Source organism: Furipterus horrens, unplaced genomic scaffold, assembly GCF_987537825.1.
Source record: "Furipterus horrens unplaced genomic scaffold, mFurHor1.1.pri manual_scaffold_4, whole genome shotgun sequence".
Lineage (NCBI taxonomy): Eukaryota > Metazoa > Chordata > Mammalia > Chiroptera > Furipteridae > Furipterus > Furipterus horrens.
The window spans coordinates 42815539-42833625 of NW_028327174.1; the positions used below are offsets into that span (position 1 = coordinate 42815539).

The 18087-nt window shown below is 37.7% G+C and overlaps 1 protein-coding gene across 1 annotated transcript in view; it reads left to right on the forward strand.

Moving 5' to 3' along the window:
* Nucleotides 1-18087, forward strand: part of LRRK2 (leucine rich repeat kinase 2) — a 143917-nt gene that overhangs the window by 20058 nt on the left and 105772 nt on the right. The window contains exons 8-12 of the mRNA XM_090273021.1: nucleotides 10995-11114; nucleotides 11570-11715; nucleotides 11806-11885; nucleotides 13192-13298; nucleotides 17871-18000. Coding sequence (XP_090129147.1) covers nucleotides 10995-11114; nucleotides 11570-11715; nucleotides 11806-11885; nucleotides 13192-13298; nucleotides 17871-18000 — 583 coding nt within the window. The remainder of the gene's footprint in view (nucleotides 1-10994; nucleotides 11115-11569; nucleotides 11716-11805; nucleotides 11886-13191; nucleotides 13299-17870; nucleotides 18001-18087) is intronic.

The following is an 18087-nucleotide window of genomic DNA, read 5'->3' on the forward strand; positions in this document are numbered from 1 at the left end:
CTGATTTTTATCCAACACGTGAATGTGGCACCATTTGTTCTGCCACCAACAGTGCAGCTTGTCTGAGCCATGTCACCTCTCCATACATTCTCTGTGACTCTGCCCCTCCTACCCAGCTGGATGAATGTGGCTTCTTTAAATCTTCCGTTGTCAGACTTCCATGTAACTCAATTTTCTGATGGTTCTGGTTTTTATTTGTTTTTGAGATCTGATTGTAATTCTTTTCATGGTTGCATGAGAAGGTGAAGCATGTCTACCCACGCTTCCATTCTAACTAGAAGTTGTCAGGTTTTTTAACACATTAAAAAAATTCTCATTTTATTTTCAGACCTGCCAGGGAACTTTTGAATGCCTCTTATTTGCTCTCTTTTTTCCTTTCTTCTCTTTCTGTTTTCTTTTATTCTATTTTATATTTCTTTAATCATTAATCCTTAATTATCCACATTTTGTGTTGGATAATTCCAATATAAGAAGCCCTTGGTAAGTTAAACTTACTGCTCTGTGCTGAGTGCCAGCCTGTTGCAGTCTTATTTTCCTGTGTGCCTGTTAGCATCTATTTGATTGAGTTTAACCTCTGAGAATCCTGAGAACCTAGGAGCAATTCAGAATCTTTTTTAGGTCCAAGCTGAGTGTGGGAGCCTTAGGTTGACCAATTCTACCTTGGAGAGATCCCAAAGCTAGTCTCTCTCTTTTTTTTTTTTCCTCAGCTTTTCTTTATTGATTATATTGTTACAATAGTTCCAATTTTCTCCCCTTTACTCCCCTCCACCCAGCATCTCCCTCCCCCAGCAACCCCCCCCCCAAGTCCATACCCATGGTTCGTAAAAAATAACTATCCCTCCCTCTCAGATATTAAGACTCCTTTGTAATCTTGTAAAGGACAATGGGCGAAGGTCTCAAGCTCCTCTAGCTGCTTCAAGCTGGACATGGTCGTCGTCCTACCTACCCTTGGGTCCAGAAATCCCTAATAATAGTGGGGGTATGGAGGGGAGGGTGACCTTCCCACATGGGGAAGGATCGTGCAGACTCCAGGTCAGTTGGCTGTCTCCGGACAACGGCGTGCTTGGTTTAGCAGACTGGTGTCCTTGTTGTGTTCTGGGGGCAACAGATTTGGCAAAAAGGGTTAAAAGACATCATTCAATCCATAACTACTAGGTGACAAAAGGCAGGGATTAATTTTTCAATGTTCCACATTAGGAGAAAAAAAAAAGGGGGGGGGCTTCTTTGGAGGAAGGTGTGCTAGGCACATCTCGCCTGTCCAAAACCCTTTTGCCCATTATATTTAGTTTGGGCTGAGGGAAATAGTTTATGTTTCCCCCCTCTCAGACCTCTGGGCCCTTTCTGTCCAAGCCATTAGGATAGAAAAGAGAAATCAGTTTTAAAGTGAAGCCCACAGACCACCCCATTCTTCACCAACCCAGCCATTTAGTTCAGCCAAACTGTTGAGTCTCAGGAGGCAGCGCTGCAGAGAGGATTAAGTGAGGCTTATGCGTACAGACAATCACTCAGGTAATGCGGTCATAGGCTTATGCCCTTTGAAAACAGAAAACACATGTTAATTTATGTAACATAACCAACAAACAAGTCTCTAAATCTGTAAGGCTGTCTTATTGGGAAGACATCCAGTTGCAAGGCAGTTGACATTCTACTTGCCTGCAACTTGAGTCTCTTTGGTGATATCACAGATATGGTTTAATTTTCAAGTGAAACCATTTTTTAAATGAGAAGAAACTTTTAAGACGGTTAGCTGCCCTACTTTACAGTCTGCTACTGATCATTGTGATTTTCCTTGAATAATGATTTTTCTCCCTAAGATTACTCTCCTTGTCTTTAAAGGGACTACATTAAGTCCATTTTTAATTTATCCTGTTCATTTGCATAAACATAACAAGAGCAGCAAATGATCACTTATGATCTTTAGTTCTGTTTTGCTGGAACTTACCCAAGGAACATTTAGGGTGACCCTCAGTCTGCTCTTCAGGGCACAGAAGCTGGGCCACATACCTGGCATTCATCCTTGCCTGTACACACCTGTCCTTTCCAAGTCTTTCTGGTTTTCCATTGTGCCTTAAGGTCCCTTCTAGCTATCTTTCAGGAAAACAACCTTCGTTCCTTCCCTGGAGAGATTGCTGTGGACCGCACAACCAACCATGGCAGCAGGCCTTTTATTTCATGGGCTTTTATTACCTTTGAAAGTCATTCCCAGTTCCTCAGGGCTTTTTGGTAACAACCTGAGCCCAAGCATGTCTCCTTTAGGCTTGACATTCCAGTCAAAGGCTTGGTCAAAAAAAGGAACCTTTATTAACAACTGGTCTTATTAGTTCTATGCAAAGAAACTTAAGTCATTACTTACTTGTTTAGAATGCCAAACTCTGGAGAGATCAAATAGGGAGAAAAATATACAACGTGAAGGAAAATCTTTGTCCTAATATTCACTGAACTGGCATTTCCATTCTTCATATTTTCATTTTCCCCCACTAAAAAAATTTTTTTGTTTGTTTTTCCATTACAGTTCTCACTTTTTTTTTCCCCTCTTGCTTCCCTGTACCCTGCCCCTCCCTTCCCCCACATTCAGTCCCCACTCAGTTGCCCATGTCTGTGGGTCATTTATACATGTTCTTTGATTTGACACTTCCCCTTCTTACCCCCTTTTCTCCCTCCCACCTCCCCCCTTGTTACTGATAGTCTACTCCTTGTTTACATACCTCTGGTTCAATTTTGCTCATTTGTTTGTGTTGTTCATTAGTTTCCTGTAATAGGTGACAGCATAACGTATTTTTCTTTCGTTGCCTGGCTTGTTTCGCTAAGCATAATTGTCTCTAGTTCCATCCATGTTGTTGCAAATGGTAGAAGTTCCTTCTTTCTTTCTGCTACATAGAACTCCATTGTGTAAATGTACCACAGTTTTTTGATCCACTCATCTACAGATGGGCATTTAGGTTGTTTCCAGCACTTGGCTATTGTAAACAGGGCTGCTATGAACATTGGAGTGCATAGGTTCTTTTGAATTGGTGTTTGAGGATTTTTCGGATATAATCCTAGCAATGGAATTGCTGGTTCAAAAGGCAGTTCCATTTTTAGTTTTTTGAGGAAATTCCAAACTGTTTTCCATAGTGGCTGCACCAGTCTGCATTCCCACCAGCAATGCACCAGGGTTCCTGTTTCTCCGCATCCTCTCCAGCACAAGTTGTTTGTTGATTTGTTGATGATGGCCATTCTGACTGGTGTGAGGCGGTATCTCATTGTGGTTTTTATTTGCATCTCTCTGATGGCTAGTGATGTTGAGCATACTTTCATATGTCTATGGGCCCTCTGTATGTCTTCTTTGGAGAAGTGTTTGTTCAGGTCCTTTGCCCATTTTTTAATTGGGTTGTCTGTCTTCTTGGTGTTGAGTCGTATGAGTTCTTTATATATTTTGGAGATCAATCCCTTGTCTGAGATGTCATTGGCGAATATATTTTCCCATATGGTTGGTTTCCTTTGCATCTTGCTGATGTTTTCTTTAGCTGAGCAGAAACTTTTTAGTTTGATGGAGTCCCATTTGTTTATTCTTTCCTTTATTTCCCTTGCCTTAGGAGATATATCAGTGAAAATGTTGCTATGTGGGATATCTGAAATTTTCCTGCCTATTTTTTCCTCTAGGACTTTTATGGTATCACGGCTTACATTTAAGTCTTTGATCCATTTTGAGTTTATTCTGGTGTATGGTGTAAGTTGGTGGTCTAGTTTCATTTTTTTGCATGTCCCTGTCCAGTTCTCCCAACACCATTTGTTGAAGAGGCTCCTTTCACTCCATTTGATGTTCTTTCCCCCTTTGTCAAATATTAGTTGACCATATGAACCTGGGTTTATTTCTGGGCTCTCTATTCTGTTCCATTGATCTATATGTCTGTTTTTATGCCAGTACCAGACTGTTTTGATTACCATGGCCTTGTAGTATAGTTTGATATCAGGTATTGTGATTCCTCCTACTGTGTTCTTCCTCAAAATTGCTGTGGCTATTCGGGCTCTTTTTTGGTTCCATATAAATTTTTGAAGTATTTGTTCTAGGTCTGTGAAATATGTTGCTGGTATTTTAATAGGGATTGCATTGAATCTATAAATTGCTTTGGGTAGTATGGACATTTTAATGATGTTGATTCTTCCCATCCATGAGCATGGTATATGCTTCCATTTATTTGTACCTTCTTTAATTTCTTTCTTCAGTGTTATGTAGTTTTCTGAGTACAGGTCTTTTACCTCCTTGGTTAAGTTTATTCCTAGGTATTTTATTTTTCTTGTTGCTATGGGAAATTGAATTTTTCTTTCAGTTTCTATCTCTGAGTTTTTATTGTTGGTGTATAAAAATGCCTTTGATTTCTTAATATTGACTTTGTATCCTGCTATTTTGCCGAATTCACTTATTAGGTCGAGTAGTTTTTTTGTGGAGTCTATAGGGTTTTCTATGTACACTATCATGTCATCTGCAAATAATGACAGTTTTACTTCCTCTTTTCCAATTTGGATGCCTTTTATTTCTCTTTCTTGTCTGATTGCGGTGGCTAGAACTTCCAAGACTATGTTGAATAGGAGTGGAGAGAGCGGACATCCTTGTATTGTTCCTGATCTCAGGGGGAATGCTCTCAGTTTTTGCCCATTGAGTATGATGTTGGCTTCAGGTTTCTCATATATGGCCTTTATTATGTTGAGGTATGCGCCCTCTATTCCCATTTTGCTGAGAGTTTTTATCATAAATGGGTGTTGTACTTTATCAAATGCTTTTTCTGCATCTATTGATATTATCATGTGGTTTTTGTCTTTCATTTTGTTTATGTGGTGTATTATGTTTATTGATTTGCAAATATTAAAACATCCTTGCATCCCTGGGATGAATCCTACTTGATCGTGGTGTATGATCTTTCTAATGTGTTGCTGGATCCAGTTTGCCAATATTTTGTTGAGGATTTTAGCATCTATGTTCATCAGCGATATTGGCCTGTAGTTTTCTTTCTTTGTTGTGTCTTGACCTGGTTTTGGAATTAGGGTTATACTGGCTTCATAGAATGAGTTTGGCAGTCTTCCCTCTTCTTGTATCTTTTGGAATAGTCTGAGAAGGATAGGAGTTAGTTCTTTCCTAAATGTTTTGTAGAATTCACTTGTGAAGCCATCCGGTCCAGGGCTTTTGTGTGCTGGGAGTTTTTTGATCACTGCTTCAATTTCACTAGCTGTTATTGGTCTATTCAGACTTTCTGCTTCTTCTTGATTCAGTTTGGGAAGACTATAGGTTTCCAGGAATTTGTCCATTTCCTCTAGGTTGTCAAATTTCTTGCCATACAGTTGTTCGTAATAATTTCTTATAATCCTTTGTATTTCTGTGGTATCAGTTGTGATTTCTCCTCTTTCGTTTCTGATTTTATTTATTTGGGTCCTCTCTCTTTTTTTCTTGATGAGTCTGGTTAAAGGCTTGTCAATTTTGTTTATTTTTTCAAAGAACCAGCTCCTACTTTTGTTGATCTTTTGAATTGTTAGTTTAGACTCTATGTCATTTAATTCTGCTCTGATCTTGATGATTTCCTTCCTTCTACTTGATCTGGGCTTTGCTTGTTGTTCTTCCTCTAGTTCTTGTAGCTGTAGGGTTAAATTTTTTATTAGATATTCTTCTAGTTTTTTTAGGTAGGCCTGTATTGCTATGAACTTTCCTCTTAGGACTGCTTTCGCTGTATCCCATAGGTTTTGGGTTGTTGTGTGTTCATTATCATTAGTTTCCAGAAACTTTTTGATTTCTTCCTTGATGTCATTGTTAACCCATTCATTATTTAATAGCATGTTATTCATTCTCCATGAGTTTGAATGTTTTTGAGTTTTTTCCTTGAGGTTGATTTCCAATTTTAAGGCATTGTGATCTGAGAAGATGCTTGATATAATTTCAATTTTCTTGAATTTGTTAAGGCTTGTTTTGTGTCCTACCATGTGGTCTATCTCTGAAAATGTTCCATGTGCACTTGAGAAGTATGTATATTTTGCTTCTTTGGGGTGAAAACTTCTATATATATCGACTAAGTCCATTTGATCTAGAGTGTTGTTCAGTGCCTCAATATCTTTGGTGTTTCTTTGCTTCGAAGATCTGTCCATTGTTGACAATGGGGTGTTAAAGTCCCCTACTATGAGTGTGTTGTTGTCTATATCTTTCTTGGAGTCTTTCAAAATTTTCCTTATATATTTGGGTGCTCCTAAGTTGGGTGCATATATATTTATAAGGGTTATATCTTCTTGATGGATTTTTCCCTTAAGTATTATGAAATGCCCTTCTTTGTCTCTTTTTATGGACTTTGCTGTGAAATCTGTTTTGTCTGATATAAATATTGCTACCCCGGCTTTTTTTTCATGCCCATTTGCTTGAAATACTTTTTTCCATCCCTTTACTTTCAGTCTGTGTAGATCTTTTGTTCTAAGGTGGGTCTCTTGTAGACAGCATATATGTGGGTCATTCTTTCTAATCCATTCAGCTACCCTATGTCTTTTAATTGGAGCGTTTAATCCATTTACATTTAAGGTTATTACCGATAAGTACTTATTCATTGTCATTTTTCCCCTTTGTACTCGTGTTCTTCTCTGTCTCTCTCTGTTTCTTTATCTTCTTAGAGCAGACCCTTTAGCATGTCTTGCATTGCTGGTTTGGTGGAGATGTATTCTTTTAGCCTTCTTTTGTCTTGGAAGCTCCTTATTTCACCCTCCATTTTGATTGAGAGCTTTGCTGGGTATAGTATTCTAGATTGTAGGCCTTTGTTTTTCATTGCTTGGAATATTTTTTGCCATTCCCTTCTGGCTTGTAGTGTTTCTGCTGAGAAATCTGATGATAGCCTTATTGGAGTACCCTTGTATGTCATTAGTTGTTTTTCTCTTGCTACTTTTAGGATCCTCTCTTTGTCTTTGAATGTTGCCATTTTAATTATGATGTGTCTTGAGGTGGGCCTGTTGGGGTTCATCTTCATTGGGACCCTCTGTGCTTCCTGGACTTGCGTGACTCTTTCTCTCGTCATGTTAGGGAAGTTTTCTGTCATTAGTTTTTCAAAGAGGTTTTCTATCCCTTGCTCTTCTTCTTCTCCTTCTGGAATTCCTATGATATGGATATTATTATGTTTCATGTTGTCCTGCAGCTGTCTTAGAACCTCTTCAGTCTTTTTTCATTTTGTTGCACTGTCTGGGAGTTTTTGTGTAGGTTGTCCTCCAGCTCACTGATCAGATCTTCTGCTTCCTCTAGCCTGCTTTTAATTCCTTCTACTGTGTTCTTCAATTCAGAGATCGTATTCGTCATTTCCTCCTGGCTCTTATTGATAGCTTCTATGTCCTTTTTCATGCTCACGTAATTTTCTGTGAGTTCCTTGTAGTTTTTCTGGAGTTCTTTGTAGTTTCCACTGAGCTCATTCAGCTTCTCCATAATCCATGTTTTGAATTCCATATCTGATAGTTCGCTTCCCTCTATTTCATTTAGCACTCTTTCTGGGGATTCTACCTTTCCTTTTGATGGGAGGTTGTTTCTCTGTCTCCCCATTTTTGTGACTCCTATTGTTTGTTGGTGCTTCTTAGAATGATCTGCACTTCCTGGATCTGCCTCTGGTGGCGTCAGATCATGTACTAGTCTGGCCCTAGGCAGCCTGTTGGAGACTTCCAGGGATCTACTGCTGTTGTCTGTTTTCTTTGATTGTTAATCTATTCAATCTGTGATTAGCTGTCAGGCTTAAGGACTGTGGGTGTGGCAGCTTAATTCCTGTAGGCAGGGCTTTTGCTTCCCCTCAGACTGACGCCACTTGGAGGGGAATGGTCTACCCGCAGTACTGGGGATGAGTCAGCACTGGGATCCAGTCGGCTGCTCCTCCCGTTCTCCCCTCAAAGCCACCGTGCCAAACTCTCCCCAAATGTCTCCTGTCCTCTCTGCCTTCCCTCTGCTTGAGCCCAGGGTAAGTGGTGGCCAAAATATTTTCGTATGTGATCCACTTAAGAGCTCTTTTTCTCCTGCTGTTTCTCTCTGGCTAGCAAGAAACCCTGTGGCTTTTCGCTTTTCACAGCTGATACTATTTTACTTTCCATTCTGTTGCTGTAGGCTGGGAAGCCCAGCTGGGGGTTTAGACCCTGCCCTTCTCAGGGGGAATCCCCGGCTGCTGAGCTGTTTCTCAGTCCCTTCCTGCCACCCATGTGAGCCCAGCTAGCCCTTCCGCGTCTCCGCACTGCCTACCGGTCACGTTGTGATGTAGCGGCCTTTTCTGTCTCTCCGTGGTTATAAGACTTCTTTCCAGCTAGTGTTCCGTTGGTTATTCCAGATGATTTCTCCAAAATTAAGTTGTAAATCCAGACTGGTCCTGGGAGGAGGTTAGTGTAGCTTCCACTTACTCCTCCGCCATCTTGGATCTCCCCAAAGCTAGTCTCTTGATTGCAGTGATCCATACTTTCCTACAAGGCTACTCTGGGTCTCCATTTGCTTTCAGCTCACAGTTTTTATTTTAACTCCCTATTGATCTTCCCTGCCCCACTCCCATCTTTCAGGATTGTTTCAAGGATCAAAAAACAAACAAAACAAAACAAAACAAAACAACAACAACAAAAAAAACCCCAAAACTCCATTTTATGTAAGAAATGACCTTGGAAATGATGAAAGAAATGTTTAAATATTAAGATATGTTACCATATATCCATACTTGCAGATGAGGGCCCATTTCAGCAAGTCTGTGTATGTTGGCCAAGATCATGTAGTCAGTAAGGGGTGAAATCAGGCTAAGAACATAGATTTCTGCATCCCTAAACAGAAATATTTCTTCTAAAATGTAGGAGCCATTTACTAGTTTATCTCTTTTATTAGGCACAATTTTTATTTATTATGTTTTCATGAAGAAAGACACAGTTGTGCTAGCTAGGTGATATCTGAGAACATTTTAATGTAATTCAAATATTGAGTTCTTAAAATAACTAATGGCGCAGCATACTAACACACAATCCTCTATTTCATGTTCTGCAACTTAGCACAGTCAAGTTTCAGCTTGCAGCTTGCACAACGTATATTAAAAATGTGAGTTCATCATAATCCCTTGAAATGAATTGGAGGGAGAAGTGGTTTTATTGTTGTGAGTAGGGAAATGGTACTTGATTACCAAATAGGTCTATAATGACACATGAAGGGTACTTGGGATTTCATTATTGAAATTAAATAAACCAGACAAACTAGCATATCACTGTAAGTTGTGTGTTGTTCTGTAACTTCTCAAAAAAAAAAGAAAAGCCATCAAATGTATCTTCTGATAAAGATGCTATTTTCTCTCATTTATCTCTAAATAGGTTATTATTTTTTCCATTTTATGATTAGAGAATTTACTCTCCCTCTTATAGTGTCAAAAGAAGCTGGATAAAACTTTTAACTTTATTCTCATAATTAAAATGAAAACTCAAAGTCAATAAATAAATACTTAGCATTTGTCAAATTTTGTAATCTAAGTATGGATTTAATGCATTTAAAAACCTTCTACAATTTACTATTTCTACATAAATGGTCTGAATATAAAATAAGGCCAGTCTTGCTGGTATTTGCCCAGACTCATACAGTTGGCAGTGGTTGGGCATCAACTATTGGCAGTGCATGGGAATAACAGTACGGAGAACAACCAAGTTGGAGAAATTGATAAAAGTAGAAGAGAATCTTTTTGAAATGACTCCAAGACTAGACATGACTGATTTGGGGAGTATGTATGCTTAGTGGGTGAATACAGAAGAGGCAAAAACTTACAAAGGTGTTGGTAAAAAAAAGTTATGCCTAGTAAAACTGCCATTTGATTGTGAAACCACTGATTGATATTTAATGTGAGCTTTGGGTGTTTTATATGCTTTTCAATTCCGGCTTTGTGTCTCAGGGATCATTTAATGACACTTATAGGCTACATAGGAGTTTCATTCTTCTAGAGGGAAGCCTGGCACCTGTTAGAGAGTTACAAATAAGCTAACTGGAAGGAGGCACATCTTTCTGGAATATCATTTGCAAATTTGTTTCTCTTTAAGCATTTAGATTTTTGGATGATGTGTTGATTCTCAGAAGAATGAGTATGAAAAGGTGTGGAACTTCTGGGTTTGTTTAAAATTGTTGAAACCTTTGTTTAGTTTTCTTCGGAGGTTTTCTCAGACAAGATCAAGTAATGACAAATGTGCCAATGGGTTTTCTCAGCAGTATTCCTTTAAGTGAAAGAAGGTTGTTTCAACAAAAGCATTCAATGACAAGGGAGGGTTACCTCCCACATCTTTTAGATGGCAGGAAAATTAAGCTATTATGTACAATGCATATTGTAGTGCTGTGTATAAGACACCTCACTGTTTTTTATATGATGAGGACATGAGAGGGAGTAGAAGAACACAAAGTTAATATATCATTATTTTGGCCCAGTCAGTTGCATTGACTAAGTAAGATTATTGAATGATTGCATGTAATACATTTTCAAAACTTTATGCAATTATGTTAAGCTATTTTAATTAAAGTAAATATATTTTAATGGCATGAAAATATTCATCATTACCTAAATTTACTGGTTTAAATCGTCGGCAGCCGTCCGTCTCGAGAGACGATGGTGTAGCTTCTTAAGAGTCTATCTGCACCGCCGAGAATGGTTGTGCAGTCCAACTCGGGAGTGACACGGTATCTGTCTCCTCCCGTGTTGAATCGACATCTTGTGATGACGCTGGAGTGTCCTCTCCAGTGAAGCTGAAGCTACAGAGCCTGGGCAGGGTGATATGGAGGGTCTGCTGTTGCCCATGCAGCAGACCCCCCCTCTCTTCGCAGCTGAAGGATCCAAGGGAAAGACAGAGTCAATACAGCTTGGCTTCAGGTGCGCCGCAGGAGTTGCCGGTGTTGACTACAACGTCAAACCGCCTTAAGGACTCCGGCTCCGGATTTAAATACTGGTTTAAATACTGTTATATAATTAAAAGGTAATTTAAATTTCATGAGTGAGAACTCAGCTAATATCTCACTTAACTTTTAGGTAATTTTTTTAACATCCTGGTATTAAACGAGGTACACGAATTTGTGGTGAAAGCCGTGAAGAAATATTCAAAGAATGCGACATTGCAAATAGCAGCTCTCAGCTGTTTAGCACTCCTCAGTAAGTAACTTCACTAAAAGGAAGTTCTGACCAGGTGCGTTTGATCCTGACTGTTAACATTGTAACAAGAAAGTCATATGTAGAAAAGGACCTATTAAAAGTCTTTTCTGTCCTAATGTAATTCATTTTCTAATAGAGAATACTTTCAAGGGAACTAACATTTCTCAAGTTTATACATCAGTAGATACATCTTTGATTTGACTTTGCTATTAGGCAGCTAATTGCCATTAATCTTCCTCTAGTCAGTTAGTTTTGTTTCGTACGCTCTTCCCCATTTGGTCATGAATCTAGATGGGATAGCAGTATTATGAGGTATGTAATGTATAAAAAGGTCTTTATAATTAACCAAGGGCACTGCTAAAGAATACCTCCCTCTGTTAATAATGTTTCAGAATATGAACTTAGAGTTGGTCATTCAAACTGTAAGTAAGACATACATTTATGTTTTTTTCAAGCTGAGACCATTTTCTTAAATCAAGACTTAGAGGAGAAGAATGAAAATCAGGAGAATGGCGATGAGGAGGAGGAAGAAGATAAATGGTTTTGGCTAGAAGCCTGTTACAAAGCTTTAACGTGGCACAGAAAAAACAAGCATGTGCAGGTTGGACTCCTTCATAATTATTATAGTTATTCAAAGTTGTTTGTTCAATGATTTATTTTTTGACAGTTTTTTTTTTCTCTTCTAATCCAGGAGGCTGCATGCTGGGCCCTAAACAATCTCCTTATGTACCAAAACAATTTGCACGAGAAGATTGGAGATGAAGATGGCCAGTCAGTTGTTTTAATTTTATATGATAGAAAATTTTAATTGTATTTTTAATCAATCCATATAAAATACCATAACTGCAAATTTTATTACTAGAAATATTTTTGATATAGGCATTTATGTATTAAGTTCTGCCATAAAATTTTGATCCAGTTGCCTTCAGTAGTTAGTAAAAGGTTGTGTGTTTGAAGGTTATTACCTAGACATTTGGAATCAAGAGTAATTCAGTAAACTATGAACCATCAAAAAAGAATCTTCCAATTTATGGCCATTCATTTAAAAATACCATGTATTTAATTAATCTCAGGTGATGGAAATCGCAGAGCTATCTGTGGCCTTTTCTGCTACAGTGACTAGCCAGTAGGTTGTCCATATCAGGAATTAAATGTGGTTAGAAGCTTCCTATAGCAATTTCCTTCTTGTGATTGCAGTGCTGACCTGTCTTCTCTTGAGCACATTATTTGTAGCTGACAGCTCTTGAGGAGGCTTTCTATGAAAGGACTATTCAAGAATCATAAGACCAGCCCTCTCTTCCAAAGATATAAACTGTAGACAGGAGATCTGTGTATATCAGATTTATAGCAGGGCTGCAAGCCATGTCTTGTGGCAGCTGCTTACATTTGTGCTGTTTGCTCTGGATTTTAAAATTTGAATGACTTATCTCAGAAGCTTAAAAGTAATATTCTACATCTCAAATCCTGATAGCCTGTTTGCATAGTGATCCACTGGCAATCAGAAGAGAATTAATAACACATATGATATCTAATTAAACATCTCCAGTTTGAAAGGAAACAGTAATCTTGATTCACTTTAGCAATGTTTTCAAGAGGTTAGGGTAAGGTAGGTTTATGTTGCAGTTATAAGTTTCACTTCATAGCATACTGATTCCTCAATATCTGTAAGAATCTTAAAAGTAAATACATTATTAAAAGAAAATGTATTTATGCTCTACATTAAAAAAACTCACACTGCTTCTTTACAATTTTTTAGTTTTCCTTTCTAGCTTTCATTAGATTCTTTTTCTCATTTTCTCTCTCTTTTTATTTTACTTTAATTACCTCTTCATAGATTGGCTAAGTCTTTTTTCCCCTTTACTGCATATCAACTTTGAAGAAACAGAAATACTAATTTATTAGTATTTGATGAATTTAAATCTAACTTTTATTATATAAAACTAACTATAAGTGGAGGTGATATAAAATGTTTATATGCTCTCATTTTTTTGTTAGAGAGATTAGATGATGATAAATAAATGTTTGAGATAATGATTGAGCAGGTTGTGTATTGACACTGTGGTTGAACTTGTGAAAGGCTCCCAGCTCACAGGGAAGTGATGCTCTCCATGCTGATGCATTCTTCATCAAAGGAAGTCTTTCAGGCCTCTGCGAACGCACTGTCGACTCTCTTAGAACAAAATGGTAAGTGGTGAATCATAGTTTTTAATAAAAAGAAGCATTAAAAAATTTTTAAATTATAAAAGCAATGCATTATAAAAATATAATATGTATATTATCTGATATATGAGGGTGGACCCCCAAAACCTGAAATTATCTTCTGGAGGTCAGGTCCCTTTTAGTATAGGCTTCCCCCACTAGGTGAGTGTTCTAGGTACCCATCTGTATCAGTGTACCAGCAGGCGTTGTTGTGAGAGGCTGTGTTCAGCTTTAGTGAATTTTCTTGAAGACTTTTTCAGCATGTGTGCCCATTCTGATTTCATGATGGGTGGTTTATGAGTGCACCTGCCAGGCTGTGCTGAGTGTTCAGCAGTTTTTGACCAGAAACTGCATGACCCTGGTGCCGCACCCTCCCTAGTCACCAGATCATGTCCCAAGCAACGTTTATTTGTTTCCTTGGATGAAAGAACTCCTCAAAGGGAAACACTTTGCTGATATGGAAGAGGTGAAACAAAAAATGGCACAAGCACTAGAAGGCATCAAAATTGATGAGTTTAAAAACTGTTCTGAGCAGTAGAAAAAACATTTCATAAGTGTATTGCATCAGATGGAGAGCACTTTGAAGGTGACTGAAGTTTAAATAAGAAGACTAAATATACACATTTTTATAAATAAATTATGTTTTGGGGGGCCAAGCTTGTATAAATATCGTCGTCGTCGTCGTAGTCGTCGGCAGCCGTCCGTCTCGAGAGACGATGGTGTAGCTTCTTAAGAGTCTATCTGCACCGCCGAGAATGGCTGTGCAGTCCGACTCGGGAGTGACACGGTATCTGTCTCCTCCCGTGTTGAATCGACATCTTGCGATGACGCTGGAGTGTCCTCTCCAGTGAGGCTGAAGCTACAGAGCCTGGGCGGGGTGATATGGAGGGTCTGCTGTTGCCCATGCAGCAGACCCCCCCTCTCTTCGCAGCTGAAGGGTCCAAGGGAAAGACGGAGTCAATACAGCTTGGCTTCAGGTGCGCCGCAGGAGTTGCCGGTGTTGACTACAACGTCAGACCGCCTTAGGGACTCCGGCTCCGGATTTTCTGTCGGGGTTTACTCCCTTAGCCTTTCCCCTGAAGAGGTATGCCGCAAGGCAGCGGAGGTTTTTTGGAATCAGAGTTTTCCTTCTCTGTGTATAAATATATACACACACATATCATATATAAGTATTATATCTATCTATCATCTATCTATTATCTATCTATCTATCTAACAGATATACAGGTAAAAATGAAGAAAATAAACATTCTGATATGTTCTGAATTTGTATATGTAATTACATGATATATACAATATAATTTTTATTTTTTTTGCAGAAATGGAAGTGTATTACACTCTTCTGTAAACAAAATTTACATCTTTCATGTTGATAAATATAAATTCTCACATTATCATTTTTAATGGCTGTATAGTTTTTCAAAATAGCCTATATTCTATTTTATGAGCCAGTTTTTGGTTAATGGACTTCTAGCTTGTGTCCAGTGGGATGCTTTTTTGGTACCTATAATAAGCACCAAATGGTCACTTTAAAAATATTTAACTTTATACACTGTCCCATTTATTTAATTAAGAAAACTTTCTAGATATGCAACGAGTAGAGAGATATTAATCATTTAAAAATCTGGTACAATTGTCCATTATACATTTTTTAAAAAGTCTTTCACATGTGAACCTTATAGCTTTATATTATTAAGGAGAGTAAAAATCACTGTTAAAGCTTTGGAAAGACTCTTGAGGTTTAAAAATGAGACAGTCTGTTCAGGTTTCAGTCCTCATGAAAAGGAAATACTGCCAGAAAATTTTGGGAAAAAAACCTCATGTTAAAGGCATTGGAACTTGGCAGCTCTTGCAGGGTAGTTTTGGAGAAAAAAGAGAGAAAAATACTGAAAACCCGAAACAGGGACTAGTGTAGTAGAGATCCTGGGTAGAGTGAAAGGAGTAAAGAAACCTCCTCATTCATGTTTTTTATGCTGTGATAGAGGTCAAATCCAGAGAAAAATCACTTCTTCATTTTTTTCTTTCTCATTCCACCTCTCAGCACTTTAATAAAAGCCTTGGGCTGGTCTTAGCAACAGACAGGGGTGCCCCTGGGTATAAAGAATCAGCAGGAGTGGTAAGGAAGGGAACTGCTCTTCTAGAATTCCCGTCTTCTCCTGTACAGAGGCTGCATAGGGATCTCACTCCTGAGAATGGGGACTGGACTTGACTTTTTGTGTGAGGCCCCTAAGAGAGGAGAACAGCCTTTGCTATGTACAAACAGCATGTCTTGGTTCTGTCATTCTTAACCACCTGGAAATCGTCATTGGTATGCCAACAAAACAACCATGATTTTGTGAGATTTGGGCTGCTTCTTGTTATGGTGTCTAAAGATGAGTTACATTTGAAGTCAGCCTTGATATCTTTGTTCAGAACCAGTTCTCTGCTCTTTCTGAGGGTTACTTCCTTCTTTGCTCTTGGCCACCTGCCAGGTAAAATTGTCCTCAGATCCCTTTGTTTTGTTGTTGGAATTCTGCCTCAGGAAAGAATTAGGGCATTGAGCAGTTCCTTCACCAACCTACCAACCTTCAAGGGCAACTTCTTGTGGAAAGACACTTGAGAACATTGGGTATACAGGAATGAATATGGTTTTCTAGAGAAATGACTGGGTTGGCAGCCAGAAGAATTGGGTTCTGCCACTGTAGTTGCAAGGCAAAGAATCAAACATTGTGTATGACATTTTTTTTTCATTTAATTAATTAACTCAGTTAATATTTATTGAGCTCCTGCTATGTACCACACAATGCCTAAGGCACTTGGGTTACATCAATTAAATAAAAATTCCAGGCTTGTGGAGCTTAAACTTTAGTGGGGAAGATAGATAATAAGAGGGGGTGGGTTGGGTGGGGGAGAGAAATTGGGGGAAAAGGGGACAACTGTAATTGAAAAACCAAAAATAAAAAAAAATAAAAGAAATAAATTCCTATTGTTTAAGCCAAAAAAAAAAAAAAAATATCTGATATGTCAGTAGCTAAGAAAGAAAGTGAAGTAAGTTTTTGGAGGGTCTATGTTAGGGCTCAGAGGAGGTGAAATTGTGGCTAGGCAGCCACGACAGGAGGCAACTCTTCGAGTAAAGACCCAAAGGAAGCTGCATGTTGTTACTGACCTTTTAAAGCAGATAAATTATCACTAAAATGGAATGGATGAGGTCAAGAGTACCATGTAGACAGTTGGTAAATGAGGTAAAATGTGCAAAATGTTTTGTAAACCCTAGTGACTCTATGGTGTAATTTCTTTTCCTAGGTCTAGTGTTTCATGAAATTTGTATTCTCAATTTTGAAGTCTCAAATTAGGTCCAGCACAGTGGTTCTTAAAGTGTGGGCTTTGGATCAGAACTTGTTAAAAATGGAAATTCTAGAGCCCCATATAGACCTACTAATTCATAAATTCTGCAGTTGGGACCCAGTCAACCTGTGTTTTCACAGCCTCGCAGGTGATTCTGAGGCACACTTAGCATGTGAAAACTGCTTGTGTAGAATAACTTCTATATTTTGAAGTATCTCCCTGGTTAGAATTTAACCACTTTAGGAGTGGTTATTAAAACTTTTATTGTAACCAAGCAAAATAACCAATTTCTTATCACATTTTAGTGTGTGATATTCTAGATGTCTTTAAAAATATGACTCTTTCATATTTTTGGCTGTAATTTAGAATGTGTAAATCATTTTCATTTGTTTGAGTTTTGTCCTCTTGTTTTCCTTTCCCAGTTTGAGATTGGTAACGCATTTTTCAAAATAGTACTTAAGTTAAAACTTTGTAAATTTCTTTTTTTACTGCTTTCAAAGTATTTTTATATTTTATAATGCTGGAATTGGTATTTCTATATGGAGGTTTCAAAACAATATTTATATGGAGACTTTAAGACATTGGATTTGCGTTTAATGAAAGTTTATTAGAAAAGGAAAATTATTCTGTAATTGTTATCGTTGGGATATGGTTACTTTTCTACATGTAAAGTAAAATTAGTTATAAAGCATATCTATGTGTTTCTTAAGCCTTGGTATTACTTTGTGAAAATACATAATTATTTACAATCTATCTCAAGGCTTTTCATTCCTTTGCACCTGAGGGCACATACCTGTGACTTATTCCCAGATCACTAGTGCCTAGTATAGCTAGTGCATTTTAGCTCTGTATAAGTACAGTTATTTTTGTGAAACTGGTTTAATTATTAGAATGAAATATAACTTTCATTCTTATTTTGAAAGATACTATTTAAAACATAATTCTGCAAAAACACTCTTTTCACAGGACTAGGGTATAATGATTACATTGGTACCAGACTACTTGGTGAATAAAACTTTTAAGATTAAAACCTCAACAAATGGTTAATAAATGAAAAACAATTGGAAATGGTATATATTATAAATAAACATTAATAATCTTTTAAGTTGTCAATGAAATATAAATTATGTAAGTATTTTATATAATTTCCTATGATTTTGGACTATCTCAGTATTCTGTGTCTTATTGCAATGTGCATTCATTTCTGCAAGTAACATTAAAAATATCTTGTAGTTAATTTCAGAAAAATCCTATTGTCAAAAGGAATATACCTGAACGTGTTGGAGTTAATGCAGAAGCACATACATTCTCCTGAAGTGGCTGAAAGTGGCTGTAAAATGCTAAATCATCTTTTCGAAGGAAGGTAATGTAGATTCATAAACTTATGCAGAATATATAATATTGGACCAGGTAGAATAGCAATATTTCAATCATATTTCTAAGACTAAAA